The 19,555-nt window shown below is 42.1% G+C and overlaps 1 protein-coding gene across 2 annotated transcripts in view; it reads left to right on the top strand.

The window, feature by feature from the left end:
• The window catches only part of LOC110500835 (protein NDRG2), a 29,433-nt gene that overhangs the window by 2,124 nt on the left and 7,754 nt on the right, over window positions 1-19,555 (top strand). The window contains exons 1-2 of one of the 2 annotated variants that reach the window (XM_036957837.1): window positions 11,717-11,863; window positions 19,119-19,212. In XM_036957837.1, the coding sequence (XP_036813732.1) occupies window positions 19,138-19,212 (75 nt within the window). In that variant the 5' untranslated portion in view covers window positions 11,717-11,863; window positions 19,119-19,137. Of the gene's footprint in view, window positions 1-11,716; window positions 11,864-19,118; window positions 19,213-19,555 lie in introns of those variants that run through there. The other variant, XM_036957836.1, reaches the window with a different exon arrangement.

The following is a 19,555-nucleotide window of genomic DNA, read 5'->3' as shown; positions in this document are numbered from 1 at the left end:
CTCTATTGTTGACTGTGTCAGTGAGTTGACTGTGTGTGTCAGTATACAGCCTGTCCCTCCTTTAGTTGTGTTGGCTGTGCTATTGAGTTGATTGTGTTCATTTAGCAGTGTGGACAGTGTCATCGAGTTGACTGTGTTGTCATTGTACAATATGCCCCTCCTTTAGCTATTTCTTTTATCTGTGTTCACTGTGATAGTGAGTTGCTTGTGTTCTTATAGCTGTGTTGACTGTGTCAGTGAGTTGACTATAGCTGTGTTGACTGTGTTTGTGTGGTTGCTGTCAGTGAGCTGTCAGTATCCATGTACGATATGTCCCTCCTTTAGCTGTGTTGACTGTATCATTGCAGTTCTACAGTATGTCTCTCCAGCTGTGTTGTTGACTGTATGAATGCAGTTTTACAGTGTCTCTCCAGCTGTGTTGAGGATATGAATGCAGTTCTACAATATGTCTCTCTAGCTGTGTTGTTGACTGTATGAATGCAGTTCTACAGTATGTCTCTCTAGCCGTGTTGTTGACTGTATCAGTGAGTTGTCAGTCTCTATCCATGTACAGCATGTCTCTTTTAGCTGTGGCTCAGGGCCAGACACAGATAGGCCAGGCAGGACAATACTCTGTCTGTTCCCACACCGCCCTCACACACACACACACACACACACACACACACACAGCGCTCACAGCCGCTCAGCACAACCATATTTATAAACATCAAAACCCTCTGTGCTTCCCTCCCTCATTCATGTTTCTATCGCTGGGTCCATTTAGCTATGGTTGGTAGGGTGGTACCTTATGGTGTTTCGGTGGGAAGCCCTCAGATATGTGTGTGTGTGTGTGTGTGTAGGTGGGGGTGTGTGGAAGTGATATGTGTGTGTGTAGGTGGGGGTGTGTGGAAGTGATGTGTGTGTGTGTGTGTGTGTGTGTGTGTGTGTGTGTGTGTGTGTGTGTGTGTGTGTAGGTGGGGGTGTGTGGAAGTGATGTGTGTGTGTGTGACGGAGGCTGGTTTAGTGCTGTAAGATATGTATTGTTTTTTGGTGTGTGGGTGGATCCATTTTAGATCCCCAAATGTATAAAATGGTCTCTTTCACAACTCGTACTGACTCATGTTTTGCAACCCAGTCTCAACGAGCGATGTATTCCATTTTCAAATCAAAGGTTATTTGTCACGTGCACAGGATACAGCAGGTGTAAAAAGTACAGTGAAATGCTTACTTGCAAGCTCTTTCCCAACAATGCAATTCTCAATATCAAAGTTAAGAAAGTAAGATAAATACAAACACACAACAAATAAAAACACACGAGAATGTATGTAATATACATGGTCACTACCAGTACCATATCAATTTGCAGGGACACTTAGAAAATACCATCAAAATTAGTAAGGTGATTTATTTTTTTTATTTGATTTAATTATTATTTAAAAAAATGTATCCAGTCTTGTCCCATCGCTGCAATATTCGGACTCGGGACAGGCGAAGGTCAAGAGCTATGCATTCTCCGAAACACAATCAGCCAAGCCGCACTGCTTTTTGACACAACGCCCGCTTAACCCAGAAGCCAGCCACACCAATGTGTGAGGAAACACCTGGCAACCGTGTCAGCATGCATTGTGTCCAGCCCACCACATTAGTGCACGATGGGACAAGAACATCCCTGCTGGCCAACCCCTCCCCTAATCCGGACGACGATGCTGAGCCAATTTGTGCGCCGCCCCATGGGTCTCCTGGTCGCGGCCGGCTGCGCCTGGACTCGAACCAGGATCTCTAGTGGCACAGCTAGCCACACCACTGCGATGCAGTGCCTTAGACCACTACACCACTCAGGAGTCCCACATTTGGTGATATACAATACAATGTCGGCTACTGTAATAATATCCATTAGTTACTGTATCTGTTATGGCTCTTCTTGTTGTGTACATGCACATCTCCTTTTCATTTACATGTGAATCTCTTCATTAGTTGTTCATGTAGAGGCTTTACTGGCAATTGGTGTCCATGACTACACACACACACATACACGCACTGGCATGTGCGCACACGTCAGCTTGAATTAACAACATGAATGTAGATTTTTGCCATCCAGAACAACAACAACAACCACTCACTACCCCAACGCTTTGAACTAAAGCATTTTCAAATATATCTGGAAGTCAAGTGGGTTTTGTTGGTGCATCTGCTAGTCAACAGACACTAATGCAAAGTGACTTTGGGAAAGGGAGACTCCATCTTAATCAGAAAAAAGTAATATGTTCCACATTTGGTCTTAGAAACAAGGTTAATGTCTTACTACTCACTATTGGCTACTTTTTATGCTATCTGGTTTAGATGTCCAGATTTACTCTCATTGTATTGTCTCAGCCCTATACTCCTGTAACAAACAGGGAATTGAACCCAGGTCTTCTGCCCAGCACAAGACTGTGTTAGCCCACTAAGCTAAATCCCCATCCTCTGAAAGGGGATCAAAAGGGATAAAGTCAAGTATAATGTCTTTCCCATCAGCCCTGTCATAGGCTACTGTACCAGCAGTCCATAATCACAGCTCTCTGTAATTTAATGCTTTTCCTGTACAGTCAACAGTAGTGGTGCAACTTCAACATTTCAACATCATCAAATCCCCTACGCTTAGTCTAATATAGTGACAACTGAAAGATACTAAAAGCGATTTAATCCAATCAACGTAAGCTAAATATGATTTGACCATGGTTCTAATTTCTCTATCTCTCTCTCTCTGTGTGCACTACCGGTCACATGTTTTTCTACTTGCACACACACACACTACCGATAAAGCATTTTTCTTTATTTTCACAATTTTCTACATTGTATATATATTTTTTTGACCTTTATTTAACTAGGCAAGTCAGTTAAGAACAAATTATTATTTTCAATGACAGCCTAGTAACAGTGGGTTAACTGCCTGTTCAGGGGATTCCTGATTTACTGACCTTCATGTCTTAAAGTAATGATTGTACCTTGTCAGCTCAGGGATTTGAACTTGCAACCTTCCGGTTCCTAGTCCAACACTCTAACCACTAGGCTACCCTGCCGCCCTAAGACATCTAAACTATGAAATAACACATATGGAATCATGTAGTAACCAAATCAAAGTGTATTATATATTTGCACACTCTTGGCATTCTCTCAACCAGCTTCACCTGGAATGCTTTTGCAACAGTCTTGAAGAAGTTCTAACATATGCTGAGCACTTGTTGGATGCTTTTCCTTCACTCTGCAGTCCGACTCATCCCAAACCATCTCAATTTGGTTGAGGTCAGGGGATTGTGGAGGCCAGGTCATCTGATTCAGCACTCCATCACTCTCCTTCTTGGTTAAATAACTCTTACACAGCATTGAGGTGTGTTGGGTTATTGTCCTGCTGAAAAACAAATGATAGTCCCACTAAACCCAAACCAGAAGGGATGGCGTATCTCTGCAGAATGCTGTGGTTAAGTGTGCCTTGAATTCTAAATCATTCTAAATAATCCAAAGAACCCCCACACCATAACACCTCCGCCTCCATGCTTTACGGTGGGAACTACATATGCAGAGATCATCCGTTCACCCACACCGCGTCTCACAAAGACACAGCGGTTGGAACCAGACCAAAGGACAAATTTCCACCGGTCTAATGTCCATTGCTCGTGTTTCTTGGCCCAAGCAAGTCTCTTCTTCTTATTGGTGTCCTTTAGTAGTTTCTTTGCAGCAATTCAACCATGAAGGCCTGATTCACGCAGTCTCTGAACAGTTTATGTTGAGATGTGTCTCTTACTTGAACTCTGTGATGCATTTATTTGGGCTGCAATTTCTGAGGCTGGTAACTCTAATGAACTTATCCCCTGCAGCAGAGGTAACTCTGGGTCTGCCATTCCTTTGTCGGTTCTCATGAGAGCCAGTTTCATCATAGCACCTGATGGTTTTTGCTACTGCACTTCAAGAAACTTTTAAAGTTCTTGAAATGTTCCTGATTGACTGACCTTCATTTCTTAAAGTAATGATTGACTGTTGTTTCTCTTTGTTTATTTGAGCTGTTCTTGCCATAATATGGACTTGGACTTTTATCAAATAAGGCTATCTTCTTTATACACCCCTATCTTATCACAACACAACTGATTGGCTCAAACGCATTAAGAAGGAAAGAAATTCCACAACTTAACTTTGAAGAAGGCACACCTTTTAACTAAAATGCATTCCAGGTGACTACCCCATGAAGCTGGTTGAGAGAATGCTAAGAGTGTGTGCATGCAAGTAGAAAAACATGTTGACTCATCATATTTGATGAGAAACGGCAATGTCATCCTCCTCTCTTTCACGTTGACAAAACAGTCTAATTTTTTTTTTAATTTAACCTTTTTTTTAACTAGGCAAGTCAGTTAAAGAACAAATTATTATTTACAATGACGACCTAAACCGGCCAATTGTCTGCCGCTCTATGGGACTCCCAATCGTGGCCGGATGTGATTCAGCCTGGATACAGTCATACAGTACACACTTTTATTTTCTATTGTCCTAGGCTACCTTGCTAAAATGCTTTCTCGCTAGCCTAACTTCCTTTCATTTGCAATGTTAGCTAGTTAACATAAGCCTTCATAAGCCTAGCTACGTATTGAACTTCCATCCTGTCAGGCCAGGGGCACAATGTATGAATTTATGGTTGGATTAGAATCGCTGTTCTAATCATTGGCCAGTAAGGAGAATTAAGTAAAACCACAAGTCCAAATCCCTATCTCCATCCGTGGCTAATTTAGGAATGGGCCAATTTTAGCTAGCTAGCCACTAGAGGACAACTACAGAACGAGATGCAACAATTCAAGTTGTTTCTGTCAATGATGTATTGCTCTCGATGTGATGTGATTGGAGTGAAACCAAATTCAAACTGGCTTCCCTTGACACTTTGTTTTGGTGTGCCAGGACTATTCACAGTTGAGCTCACTCAGTTTAGCTCAACACTGACCGGCTATTATTTTATACATTTGTTTTTCAAGGTAGGCCAAATGCTTGCTGGCTTCCCTTGCATTCAGTGCTACGGCCAGCAGCAATGTCAAACTCTTTTTGACCAGGCAGCATCAAATAGGTGGCCTACACATACAGAGACAGAAGGGTGCTGTTTCGCTTGCTCGGATGCTTTCTCCGGTGAGAAGCATTCAGCCTCTTGCGCATTGAAGAAACATTATGAAACACAGAGAGACGAAAGATACATTATTTAATATTTGTTTTCTTTATTTCTTGGTACATTTTTTTGGGGAAGCATGGCTTCCCTTAGCATCCATGATACACACCACTGCCAGTCAATAACTAACAAGACCAGGCAGTAGATAACCGACAACCCATTGCAGTTGAGCATTTCTGAAATTTTGTTGTGATGCCACTGTCTGATGTAAGCTACAGTTGATTGGTAGATAACTGATTGAAGTTGTGGTTTGCACTACAGGTACATGGTTGGTATTGGACTTGGTGTCTTTGAATTCGTCACTGATAACCGAATAACATTATACAACTCTGATGTGCATTTGATTTGTAGAGATGTTTAAGGTATGATTCCTCTTGTTTTATTGTTTAAGAGTCAAGTTTGCTATTCACACAGCAGGTAGGCGTTGGATTAATGTTGGCTTTGCTGACCTCCTCGTTGAAAACTGAATGCAGCCAAGACATCTTGCTGCTCCACGGTGGCCTCCTACAGTTACTGGTCTGATCTTGATCAGCTCTTGCCTAGCGATATCCCCTAGCTTGAAGGTCAAATTTGTGTGTGTGCATTGGGCGTAGGGGTGTGTGTGTGTGTGTGTGTGCAAGTGTTTGAGTGTGTAGTATTGTAGCACAGTGGTTAGCCCTGATTTTAATCACTGTGAACTACTGAGTCATATTCATGAACAGGTGCACCATTATGGTCTCAGAGAAAAACAGGGGAAAAAACAGTGTAAATAGTTGAGAGACAAAGTTGGGAGAGAGAGGGGAGAGGAAAGAAAAACAGCTAGGAGAGCTTTGGCACCTCTTGTTATCTCCATGGTGGCTAGAGTTGCTCATTATTTTCCTTTAGAAATGTTATCCTTCTTTCTTTCTCTCGGTCTCTCTGCTTTTTTCGCTCTCTGTTAGCCTCTTCTCAAAGTTATACTAGGGCCCTATAAAATCTGCGTTGAGGAAAACGTGGACGGACACACGGAATCCATACATTAAAACAGAGTTTAACAATATTCAAACATGTGTTGAACTTAGTAGGGAATCAACTAAATGTATTGAAAATGAATGATCTGTTCATGTCTTATGATAAACCTGGGCAAATGTATTAGTATGCATCAGTGATTCGTATTTCCTGCAACTTTCTGAAGAGCCAACAAGAATTCCCACTCTCTGTGTATGTGCGGTGCGCTAAGGGCTACCACTTTGTGCAGCTATTAGCGAAGATGCTAATGAAAAGTATTCTGTTAGATGGAAAGGCTTTTTTTTTACCATCACATGTTTGCAAAAATCTATCTACAATAGATTATAGATTGCAAGGTAGTTTTTTGCATGTTCAACTAGCTGGCTAACTAGATTAATACAATTGACATCTAATTTAGCCAGCTGGTAATTATAAAGTTACATGTTTTACAAATCTAGCTAGTTCTTAGTGTCTGCGTTGTAATAGTTTGGCTGGAAGTAGGTTGAGTGTGTACAGGGTATTTTAGTACGGAGCTCTGTAGCGGTCAACAAGCAATAACGAACTAGAGGAGATTAATTCATTCATGTTTTAAGCTATGTTTCTGGATTTTGTATTTCAGCATAATAAGAACCTGCTCTCCACCACCAGTACAAGGAGATGAACAATGGTGAACAAGCAGTACTTCGGGTGTTTTATAATCAGGTTTCAGCTGCAGTTCAACGCTGCAGTTCCTCCCAGAGATGGGCAAGCATCGCCTGGACTGGACAAAATACAGCAAACATTTTTGAGAAGATCAGGACTTTTGCAATGAGAAGGCCATCGACATTACATGGACATGAATATACTCGCAGGCTAGATTCCTTTGTTTATATCATATCATAGCATGACCTGAACCAAAGTCACACAAAGGATCTCATGATATAGGTAGGTCTAGAGAGTGTTTTTACTTTTGTGTTTTTCATTTTTCCTAATTGTAGGCTACAATCTTTAGCACTAGACGTTAATAATAAAGTATTTTAATCTGAACCTTTTATTTGTTTTTTAAGCACTACCTTACTGCTTTAGCACATGAACGGCAGTCACGTGTTCACATGTGAATTCTTTAAGAGATCTTAAGAGGATCTAATGCTTAAGAGCGTGAACGATGCTAAATGGGCATAAACAAAGTGCACTAAACTACCTGACCTATTCCATAACACCTCCCCCAACAAGAAAATAAAATAAGAAACGTCACAGTCACACATCTATTTTTCTGAATTTCCATAAAACCTCCTTACCTGAAGAGACAATATGTCCAACATAAACACTAAAGCTGCAGTTACACAACCTGACTACAGAAACCCTCTACTCTGAGATAAGGTCATTCTCAAAACCGGAAACCAGTCAAAACCCCAAACCATCAAATTCTCCGCTCTGCGCTCAGGTAATTTCTTCCTGCCAAAAGTATCTGACTTTATCAAACCAAGGGATAGCCTGTAATCCCTCTGGTTTTAAACTGAGAGAACAAGTCCATTCACTCGTCCTATGGACAAGCACCATCTGATGTAGCCAGCGATGTGAGACTTGGAACAACCATCACCTGAGACAAGTGAACATCAACCGCGACTGCAGCAAACTCACTAGGAACACAATACATGTTCCCCAATGCCTTTTCCTCCAGCCCTGAGCACTCACTGGAGGGTAACTGTTATCCTTATCACATTCCTCCACCTTAACAGGAGACACACTAGGTCAACATACAGCAGGAGCTGTCAACTGCTCTTCAAGAACTGGAAATGACAAAAATCGCTGAATCTGGCTCAGGGATGGGCAACTCGGGGGCCTGATTGGTGTCACAGTTTTGCCTCAGCTCCAGCTAACACAGCTGACTCCAATAATCAAGTAATAATGATCTTCAGTTTAGAATGGAATATTTTAAATCAACTGTGTTTGCTAGGGATGGGGGAAAAGTGTGACACCACTCCGGCTTCCGAGGACTGGAGTTGCCCAACCCTGGCAACCCTGATCGGGATTTTCCACCAAACTCACTTCTTCAATTTCCTGATTCTCATCACAAGACACAGCCGTGTCACTCGTAAAACTCAGACCGGGCGTCTCCCAGTGAATCCTCACTAACCTGAACTCATGACTGGGAAAAATCTCCTCCCTTTTATTGTTCAATTAGAAATGTGTCAGCTAAATCAAAACCTGACGCCCAAACAACAATAGCGCAGGAGTGGGTGGCTAACTTCTGGACATCAGAACAGCGGTTACTTACCTCGAACTGGAAGAAGCTTTTTCCTTTAACGAGTCCGAGTATGACGCAAAGGATATACTGCTTTACCAGGAACAGGCCCAAATCCCTGTCATTTGCATGAAGAAAAGATGGAGAAAAAGGGGGCGGAGGGCGGGCTGCCTTGTGAGAATTCGTAGGCGAGTGAGTAAACGCCCACTAGCATCTATTCAATTGGCCAACGTGCAATCATTGGAAAATACAATTGATGACCTACGAGCATGTATATCCTACCAACGGGACATTAAAAACTGTAATATCTTATGTTTCACCGAGTCGTGGCTGAACGACGACATGAATAATATAGAGCTGGCGGGATTTTCCATGCACCGCCAGAACAGAGAAGCTACGTCTGGTAAGACGAGCGGTGGGGGTGTGTGTCTATTTGTCAATAACAGCTGGTGCGCGATGTCTAATATTAAAGAAGTCTCCAGGTATTGCTTGCCTGAGGTAGAGTACCTCTACACTAGCTGTAGACCACACTATCTACAGTTGAAGTCGGAAGTTTACATATACTGAGGTTGGAGTCATTAAAACTTGTTTTTCAACCTCTCCACAAATTTCTTGTTAACAAACTATAGTTTTGGCATGTCGGTTAGGACATCTACTTTGTGCATGACACAAGTCATTTTTCAAACAATTGTTTATAGGCAGATTATTTCACCTATAATTCACTGTATCACAATTCCAGTGGGTCAGAAGTTTACATACACTAAGTTGACTGTGCCTTTAAACAGCTTGGAAAATTCCAGAAAATTATGTCATGACTTTAGGAGCTTCTGATAGGCTAATTGACATCATTTGAGTCAATTGGAGGTCTACCTGTGGATGTATTTCAAGGCCTACCATCAAACTCAGTGCCTCTTTGCTTGACATCATGGGAAAATCCAAAGAAATCAGCCAAGACCTCAGAAAATAATTGTAGACCTCCACAAGTCTGGTTCATCCTTGGAGGCAATTTCCAAACGCCTGAAGGTACCACGTTCATCTGTACAAACAATAGTACGCAAGTATAAACACCATGGGACCACGCAGCCGTCATACCGCTCAGGAAGGAGACGCGTTCTGTCTCCTAGAGATGAACGTACTTTAGTGTGAAAAGTGCAAATCAATCCCAGAACAACAGCAAAGGACCTTATGAAGATGCTGGAGGAAACCGGTGCAAAAGTATCAATAGCCACTGTAAAATGAGTCCTATATCAACATCCTGAAAGGCTGCTCTGCAAGGAAGAAGCCACTGCTCAAAAACCGCCATAAAAAAACAGACTACAATTTGCAAATGCACATGGGGACAAAGATCATACTTTTTGGAGAAATTTCCTCTGGTCTGGTAAAACAAAAATAGAACTATTTGGCCATAATGACCATTGTTATGTTTGGAAGAAAAAGGGTGAGGTTTGCAAGCCGAAGAACACCATCCCAACCATGAAGCACGGGGGTGGCAGAATCGTGTTGTGGTGGTGCTTTGCTGGAGGAGGGACTGGTGCACTTCACAAAATAGATGGCTTCATGAGTAACGAAAATTATGTGGATATATTGAAACAACATCTCAAGACATCAGTCAGGAAGTTAAAGCTTTGTCGCAAATGGGTCTTCCAAGTGCACAATGACCCCAAGCATACTTCCAAAGTTGTGGCAGAATGGCTTAAGGACAACAAAGTCAAGGTATTGGAGTGGCCATCACAAAGCCCTGGCCTCATTCCTATCGAAAATGTGTGGGCAGAACTGAAAAAGCGTGTGCGAGCATTTCTGTCGGCCAAAGCCATCAGCTATCTTGCTAACTTGCACCTTGAAACTCACACTAGCGCTGCTGCAAACCTCACCTAGCATACTTGCTCGACACAAACTCGTGCTACAAACTTTCTCAGCAAATGCACAACCACACTGCCGAACCACACCAGTTCACAGCCATCTACAACCACAAATACTAACATCTGTTAACATTTATGACGGACGAGCTCCTATACAGTATGTTATGAACCCAATAACTAGCCTACGTATATTGTTGCCCTCGCATTGTCTAGGGGTCCTAGGCCTAGTTTCAGAGTCTGTAACCTGAATGGATGTGTGCATGCATTTGAGAAATCAGAGTATGTGCCAAAGGTGTTGAATTTACTGCGCCCAGAGAGACAGCAAACTTACCTTGATCCATGGCCTGCTCTGTCTCTCTGGACCTCTTGGTTGGCCAGTCTAAGTAAGTTATTATTTGTTCAGATGGTGACGAAACATGAATATGTACAAAAAGAACACTACAAACAGGCAAGCCCAAACTAAAGCTTCGAAACAAAATCAACCCATAAGGGCCACCAAACCAACTCTGCACCTGATGTGCTTATCAACCAGGCTCAGCACTTGGACAAGGTAGCTGCTGCCCCCTGGGGGAATGAAGTGTGGAACTAGTAGTGAGCTGTAGTGTGCTGCCTAAACTACCTAACCTATTCCATAAGACTATGTATGTATAAATATGGTGCAGATCAGGTGTGGTACCACAAGAGTATTAGAGCATGATGCTGCTAGGCTCCAGGGTACTCTTGCAATTTAACCCATCAGCACCTCATGTTATGACTTACAATGTCTCTACATAAAGCTTTCATAATGCATCTATAAGCATCTGAACGGACTTCATACACATGACATAACAGCTACTTAAGCTACTTAACCCCTGAATACTTAGCCATTCGCCACGTCTCATGTTGCATACCCGTGAACACACACACAAACACGCACGCACACACACCCACCACAACACATCGTTTAATATTTATCATCTCAACTTTCAGCCTACATTCCAGATTTAGACTCCACTTTGTGTGTGTGTGTGTGTGTGTGTGTGTGTGTGTGTGTGTGTGTGTGTGTGTGTGTGTGTGTGTGTGTGTGTGTGTGTGTGTGTGTGTGTGTGTGTGTGTGTGTGTGGTTTTGTCTGGCGCTTGGGCAATAGAGAGAGAGGGGCCAAATGAGAGAGGGGAGCTCCTGCCAACATGGTTGTTTACCCTGTTTCCCTTTTCACTGGAGGCTTGTTGTTGGATGGAGAGAGATAGTCTGAGAGAGATGAAAAGGAAAAGAGAGGGAGTGAATGAATGAGAGAGAAACGGAATAAAGATTGAGCGAGATGTGAATAGTAGGGGCAGTGTGATAGAAAGAGATTGACAAGAGACAGAGAAAGGTGAAGACAGGGGGTGAGAGAGACAGAATGGAAAACAACAAAGAAAAACAGACAAAGCTAGTAAAGAGAGGAGAGAGAAAGATAGAAGTAGAGGGAAAAAGAGAGAGAGAGAGCTATACAGACAGAGACAAAACAGAGACAGAAGTAGAGAGACGAAACCGAGAGAGCTAGAAAAGAAAGAGGTATATTATTGAGAAAAAGAGGGAAAACGAGAAATATATCAATGTGAACTGATAGTTATTCAGCTCATGTCTGACTGCAGGTGTGTTAGAGACGGATTGGCCTCTCAGAGGGGCACCGCAGGGTGAGTAGGCCACACACACACACACACACACACACACACACACACACACACACACACACACACACACACACACACACACACACACACACACAGTAGTGTTAGCACTCAGCACAGGAACACAGTAACACTGGACACACCTCAGTGAGCAGCAGGATGTGAGCTATAGATCCTGAATATCCTGAAGCCACCCAGACATATGGAGAAAGTAATGTCCGACTCCACAACTGATATTCTACCACAGGGATTCACTTACTGTAACAGTGCTTTTTTCATAGAAATAAGATGTATCTTCTATTTTATCGCTTTAGGCAGACAACCCTGTAAGGATAGTGCAAGCTTTTAGAGCAGGTGTCCCTAATTCTGGTCCTTGAGGGGTTTGTAGATTCCAGAGGTTTTCATGATGCTCTGTTGACTATGGCCTGTAGTTGGCAGTGTGTATGTTGCTGACTATAGACTAGGTGTCTAGAGTGAAGTGGAGTAGACTCATCTGGTTGCATCAGAGAAGGATTTTTTCATCTGTGTACTAAGAAAGATGCGTCTCTGTGTATAGGATAGCGGCCAGAAGGATGTTTCCTCAGATAACTTGCTAATCCTTTAGCTATGCTTCTGTGTTTGTTATCAGATCCACTCATGATCATCTTCTATTCACAGAGCCAATGGAGAGATCAGGGCTTGTGTTAAAAAAAAGCTAAAAAGTGTCTTAGAGAAAGAGTAACCTATCCTAGATCAGCACTCCTACTCATGAGGCACATGATGAATACAGGCCCATATCTGTGTCAATACTGTAACACTTGGTTGTCTCTGTAGTGCAATAAGTCTATCCATCAGTCACAGCAGGGAGGAAGAAAAATTGTTGACGTTTTGTGAAGTGATCCAAGACCGATTGATAGCAGTTCAAAGCTAGCAATCAAAGCTCACTTGAAGTAGAGCGCTGAACTATGTTAATATCGAGAAATATCAGTGTATTTGATGGTGAATCCATGAGTTACTCTGATACTGTACCTCATACCTGGGTTGCATTTTCAGAACGATGAGATATAAATAAATGATATAGAACAGTAATGATTATGTGTCAAGGGTAGAGCTGTGGCGGTATCGAAATTTCATCAGCCGGTGATTGTCAAGCAAATAACTGTCGATCTCACCGTAATTGACCGTTAATTAACATGAACACATTTAGCATCTCCTGTCTTCCACACATAGCCTACAAGCCACTGATACAGACCTTTGGAACATCTACACAGTAGTCTAATAAATCCATGTAATATAGCCTACACCTTCACAATAAATCCATTATTTATTTTAGACAGGTCTAAAGAAACATGATATGAAGAAAATGCAGTCTCGACATGAGTTGTCTTTATGTTTTGATATCACTATGCTATATGGATGTGGCTACACTAGTTCATTTAGCAGACACGATTTGGTTAGAATTATTTTATAGAATGAAGAATAGAATTGAACAAAGTTGAATAAAATAGAAAGTATATTTTCTCCAAACGAGGGAGTGTGCACATGCATCTATTCTGTGTTGAGTGATTAACAAAGAAATAGGTACTTCTTAGGTACTTCTATATGCTTAATTTAGAGTTATTAATGTAACTTTAGTTGTGATACAAATTTAGGGCTATATGTTTTTATTTTTAATACATTGTAAGGCTGTATGATGCATCTCTAATGATGATTTGAAAAAAGTTGCTTGAAAGGCATAAGCTCTGTTTGTTTTTTCTGCAGGCTGTACACACTTCATCAGTCTCTCATTCACAATTTGACAAGCACTTGATTATGCCTTGAATTTCCCAGGGCCATCCCCTTTGTGTGGCCGTAAATGTACCCTAAAAAAAGCCATGCCTTTTGCGTCCAGTGGCCGTTGTTCACTTCTCCCTGAGTACTGTGTGCTCTGAAGCACCTCTCACGCACATGGCTCTCCATCACGTGATCGGGTCATTCTCACAGGCTACAAGTGAAGACAGACACTTCGGGGATGCCCTGCATGCGTATTTATCCAATTCCGAGGTGCATATTGAAGATATTGTAAGAACTGTCCACATTTACTTTTCATCAGCCAACAAGATGAGTAGGCCTAACGAAGAGCAAAAGCACTAATCTATGTCAATCTACTATCCCCCATAGTACAAAAAGTTACCTATTCGGTGCGAGAAGTAAATATTCCAAACATAGTCTAGGACAGTTGTGGGATGCGATAGATCCCAAATTAATGCGGCCACTTTTTTAAGCAATGAGGCTCACGCAACAGATCAGAATTTAGCTTAAAATGTGATAAACTATTTGGCTATTTTTTCACATTATAAGCGCAGTAGGCTTAGGGGGAAAACCCACCATTTTTAAAAGTGACTGCAAATGCGATTATGCATGTAATGCTTTTATTATAAAGGTGCATTTTTATGGTGAAATTGATCTTCCCCAAAATTGTAACTCACGCGATGCTTATGCCAGTTAGGCTACTATGATTCGAAAAAGTCTCAAAAAATGATTTTTTTTCTTCTTGCCTTACGCTGGGCATCATTCACAAGTGATAATATATAATTCACAAGTGATAGGCTAATATTGTTACCCATCAGACTATTGTTGATTTAATCTTGTCTTTACATATACTAAATAGTATATGTGTGAAAACGGGCAGGGGAAAAAATATATGTTATCTATGCACTTAAATAGTGAATGGAGGACACTTTTCCCGTAGTTCATTTTCATGAAAGCCAGGTAGGCTATACTCCTGTTGTAAAGATAAGCAATGGGCTTATTAGTAGGAAAGTTGAGAAATAAATATAGTAGGCCTAGCCTATAGAAAGCTGATAGGACCTTCCTCTTTTTAGTAGAGGCCATCACTCTGTTTTCTCGCGCAGTTGCATAGCCTATAGAAATGTTGCGCATCATGAGCTCATGGGCTCTCATGAAGTGTCTGATTCGATTTTCAATTACTTTTGCATTGACGTCAGAGTGATTAGAGGGACAATAGAGTGCTGAGTTCCAGACAGTTAGCAAGTTTACTAATGACCAGCAGCAGCATCAAAGCTAGGAGAAGCCTAATTGTGTGACTAAACGGTCACGTGGAATTTGACTGCCTTCATGACTGGCGGTAATACGGTCACCGCAACAGCCATAGTCAAGGGTGACATGGAAACTTGACAGCGTACACCAAAATTGTATCTACAGTGTTCAGAATGTTGCACCCTCCTAAACACAACCATGCCTCCTACCTAAGCCTCATGATTTTCAACCGAACATATTGAATGACACATGGCTACTCCACCGAACAGTGTATGAAAAGCTTGTGTATACACAATTATCCAGTGAGAGTTAATTTCTGGTGCTTAAAAGCTGATTAGCGTGTCAGCCTGCCCATCGCTTCAGGAAATGATAACAGAAGCTAAGCAGCGGTTGAACAACATCCATAATACCAAGAGGGTATTATGAGAAGTAGAGGGATAAGAGGGAGAAGGAAAGGGAGATAGAGGAGGGAGAGAGACTGTGTGTGTGTTGTTTTTCAGCTGGCAACAGTCTCTTAGCCCCCCCCTCTCTCTCCCTCTCTCTCTCAATCTCCCCTCTCTGTAGTGACATATTCCCTGAGCAGTTTGACAGTTATTACATGCTCTAAAACGCACTGACTCACTGAAAGAGAGAGATAGACGGACAAATGGGGAGAGAGGTAGAGAGTGTGTGTGTGTTTTGAGAGAGGGAGAGAGAAAGCAAGAGAGTTTGTTTGAGAGAGAAGGATAGGGCAAAAGAGAGAGAGGGAAAGGGAGATGGATGTATAGAGGGAGGGAGGTAGGGAGGATTCAAGTTCTATAGCAGGGACTGAGTCGACATGGAGATGATGTGTAATGGAGGGAAGTACAGTATGTGTGAAATATTGGTGTTAAGTGAATTATTTTCTCTGTCCAGTCGATACCTAACTAACAATCCCTAGCAGTAGATAACACATTGTTGCTGATCATTTGCAGAGAGCTGATATATAGTGCCTTCGGAAATAATTAATACCCCTTGACTTTTTCCAAAATGTGTTACGTTACAGCCTTATTCTAAAATTTATTAAATCAACAAACAAAAAAATCCTCAGCAAGTTTTTTGACATTTTTGCAAATGTTTTTCAATAAAATACTGAAATGCCTTATTTACATAAATATTCAGACATTTTGCTATGAGACAAGAAATTGAGCTACAGGTGCATCCTGTTTCCATTGATCATCCTTGAGATGTTTCTTGATTGGAGGCCACCTATGGTAAATTCAATTGATTTGACATGATTTAGAAAGGCACACACCTGTCTATATAAGGTCCCACAGTTGACAGTGCATGTCAGAGCAAAAGCCATGTTTTTCGGGAGCAGGGGCTAAGAGACTAGTCAGAATCAAGGCAAAGATGAACAGAGCAGAGAGATCCTTGATAAAATAAAAACCTGCTCCAGGGCGCTCAGGACCTCAGGCTGGAAGGTTCACCTTCCAACAGGACAACAACCCTAAGCACACAACCAAGACAACACAGGAGTTGCTTCAGGACAAGTCTTTGAATGTCCTTGAGTGGCCCAGCCAGAGCCCGGACTTGAACCCGATCGAACATCTCTGGAGAGACCTGAAAATATCTGTGCAGCAGCACTCCCCATCCAACCTGTCAGAGCTTGAGAGGATCTGCAGAGATGAATAGGAGAAACTTCCCAAATGTGCCAAACTTGTAGAGCCATATCCAAGAAGAATCTATGCTGTAATCGCTGCCAAAGGTGCTACAACAAAGTTCTGAGTAAAGGAATACTTATGTAAATATGACTTCTTTTTTTTAAAACCTGTTTTTGCTTTGTCATCATGGGGTATTGTGTGTAGATTGATGAGGGGAAAAGGATGTAACGAAACAAAATGTGGAAAAAGTCGAGGGGTCTGAAAACTTTCCAACTTTCACATTGTTATTTATCATTATGGTTTGTATTGTGTATAACCCATTGGATTTGATGAGTTTCTCTCTGATGGCCAAGTCCTTCCATGTAATGAGTTTGCTGTAATGTGGCCTTTGACATCCAGTCGCTTGCTAGCATGCTAATTAACATGATAATTTCAGGTTTTCATAATAATGTGCATCTACATTACATTAGCTATGCTAATATTATTACGAAGGGAAAACAGGTTATAGTTTAGTTTTCACCACTATCTCACAATAACAGAGTACAACACTGACCGTGTGTTACAGTCAATATTGCAAGACGAAATGTAATTTAAAAAAATACATAACTGGCTGGTTCATTCTGATATGATGGATGAGTTTCTTATTCTTCTTTTTCTCTGCTTCTGAGGGATATCCTGTTTCTAAATGTCCACAGCCTGACAGAATAGGCTAGATAATTCTAGGGGAGGGATTCTCCACTAGTTAGCCACAAGTTACAATTTCGGACATGGCCGATTTGACACGACCCAATGAAAATAAAAAGTATATGGCACAAGTTGATTATGTGGAATTGTCAACCTGCAATATTGATTCTTATATCTAGGATGCTTATATCTGAGATTTAGGAGTATTCAATTATTGTGGAAGGTGTATTTCTAGTGTGTGTGTGTGTACGTGTGACTGTGTGTCTTTGTCTGTGTGTTACTGATAAGTAATGAAGTCATTTTTTCCAAATTGTGGCACCAAACTCCTTGCCAAGACCACAGCACTCCAATGAGCCTGATAAGACCAAGTTGCTGTGAAGAGAGAAATATACAGGGGGGAGAGAGAAGGAGAGAAATAGAGAGGGGGGAGAGAGAAGGAGAGAAATAGAGAGGGGGGAGAGAGAAGGAGAGAAATAGAGAGGGGGTAGAGAGAAGGAGAGAAATAGAGAGGGGGGAGAGAGAAGGAGAGAAATAGTGAGGGGGGAGAGAGAAGGAGAGAAATAGAGAGGGGGGAGAGAGAAGGAGAGAAAAAGAGAGGGGGAGAGAGAAGGAGAGAAATAGAGAGGGGGGAGAGAGCAGGAGAGAAATAGAGAGGGGGGAGAGAGAAGGAGAGAAATAGAGAGGGGGAGAGAGCAGGAGAGAAATAGAGAGTGGGGAGAGAAATAGAGAGGGGGGAGAGAGAAGGAGAGAAATGGAGAAGGGGACAGAGACAAACAGAGAGAAGGGGGGGGAGAAAGAGTGAAGGAAAAAGAGGAAAGGACAGAGGGGACGAGAGAACGACAGATGTGTGCAGACTGTGTGTCGGGGTGACGCTCTCTGATGACTAATCACAGGCACCCTAGGGGCCACACAAACACATACACACACACACACACAGCTCTAGCTATGAACAGTCAACACACCCGCACACAGGGAGGAGTCAGGCTATTGGTTTCTAAACAAGGTCCCCCAGCCAATGTTCAGGTCAAATGTAAACGTTTATAGGTGAAGCAAAAGTAGGTAAGGGTTTAGTTAACTTGGTTATGGTAAGGGTTACGTTTTGGGATAAGGTTAAGACTTTAAAATTGCTGAAACGTGCTGTTTAGGCCCATCCTCTGTCTTCAGCAACAACTCCCTAGCAAGCCACGAGTCTACTAGATGGTAGTAGGTGCTCACGTTGCCCCTAGTCTGCCTGTCTGCCTGCCTGCCTGTCTGTCTCTACCACTTTATCTCTCTATCCCTTCATTATTTTTCTTCCTCTTGTCTTCCCAGTTAATTATTTTAATTTTAACTAATTATTAATTAACTTCTAGTCTCATAGAACTGTGAAGGTCCCAGATATATATTTAGGCTGTTTGTGTGTGTGTGTGTGGGGGGGGGGGTCTTCTATGCTTGTGTTGACCTACAGTCCCCACGTTTCCACATTCCCATGACGACAAAGGCTATTCTAAGTTTAGGGATTAGGGTTAGGGTTGCAATTAGGGTTAGAATTAGAGTAGGGGTTAGGGTTAGGAGTTAGGTTTAAGGTTTAGGTTAGGGTTACGGGTTAGGGATGAGGGAGAATAGGAATGGAAATCCATTTTAGGTCCCCATGAGGATAGAAGATCAGATAGGTGTGTGGATGTGCACTGTGTGCATGAGTGAGCGTACGTGTCTAGTTCATGTGTATCTCTGTTCATGTGTGTCTAGTTCATATGTGTCTATGTTCATGAGTGTCTATGTTCATGTGTGTCTATGTTCATGTGTGTCTATGTTCATGTGTGTCTATGTTCATGTGTGTCTATGTTCGTGTGTGTGTGTGTGGTGTGTGAGTCAAACAGAGAGAGAGAAAAAGAGAGAGAGAGAGATGCTATAATATTAGATTACATTTTCATGTATACATTCATTTATCTTTCTAGGACGTGAACAAGTGACGCCATGACGACTGAGATGCAGGAGATCGCCATTACGGAGGAGAAGCCTTTACTTCCGGGTCAGCCCGATCCTGCAAAGGTCAGTGAGTGTACTTACATACATAACCCCTCATCCTGCCTCATCATACATACATGCTGTCACACCCTATCTCCACATGCCACATACATGCATATACTATATTTTGTGTGTGTACATGTATGTGTGTAGTTGCTAGGCTGGCTCAGATATGAGCGCTCGGTTGATGTCTCCCTGAGGGTGTGAGAGATGAGGCTCCTCTCTCCCTGATGTTGTTATATACTGCAGAGCTGGAGAGTATGGTTGAGATATGTACTCTCACTGCTGCCAACTGCAGGCGGTGGACAGTTAGGGGAACTGCAGACTCAAAGGCATATTCAGAAAATGGCTCGTGGTAGGAGTGCTG

The sequence above is a fragment of the Oncorhynchus mykiss genome, chromosome 21 (assembly GCF_013265735.2).
Source record: "Oncorhynchus mykiss isolate Arlee chromosome 21, USDA_OmykA_1.1, whole genome shotgun sequence".
Lineage (NCBI taxonomy): Eukaryota > Metazoa > Chordata > Actinopteri > Salmoniformes > Salmonidae > Oncorhynchus > Oncorhynchus mykiss.
The sequence above is the reverse complement of the archived record's forward strand: the minus strand, read 5'-3'. Positions and strand labels throughout refer to the sequence as shown.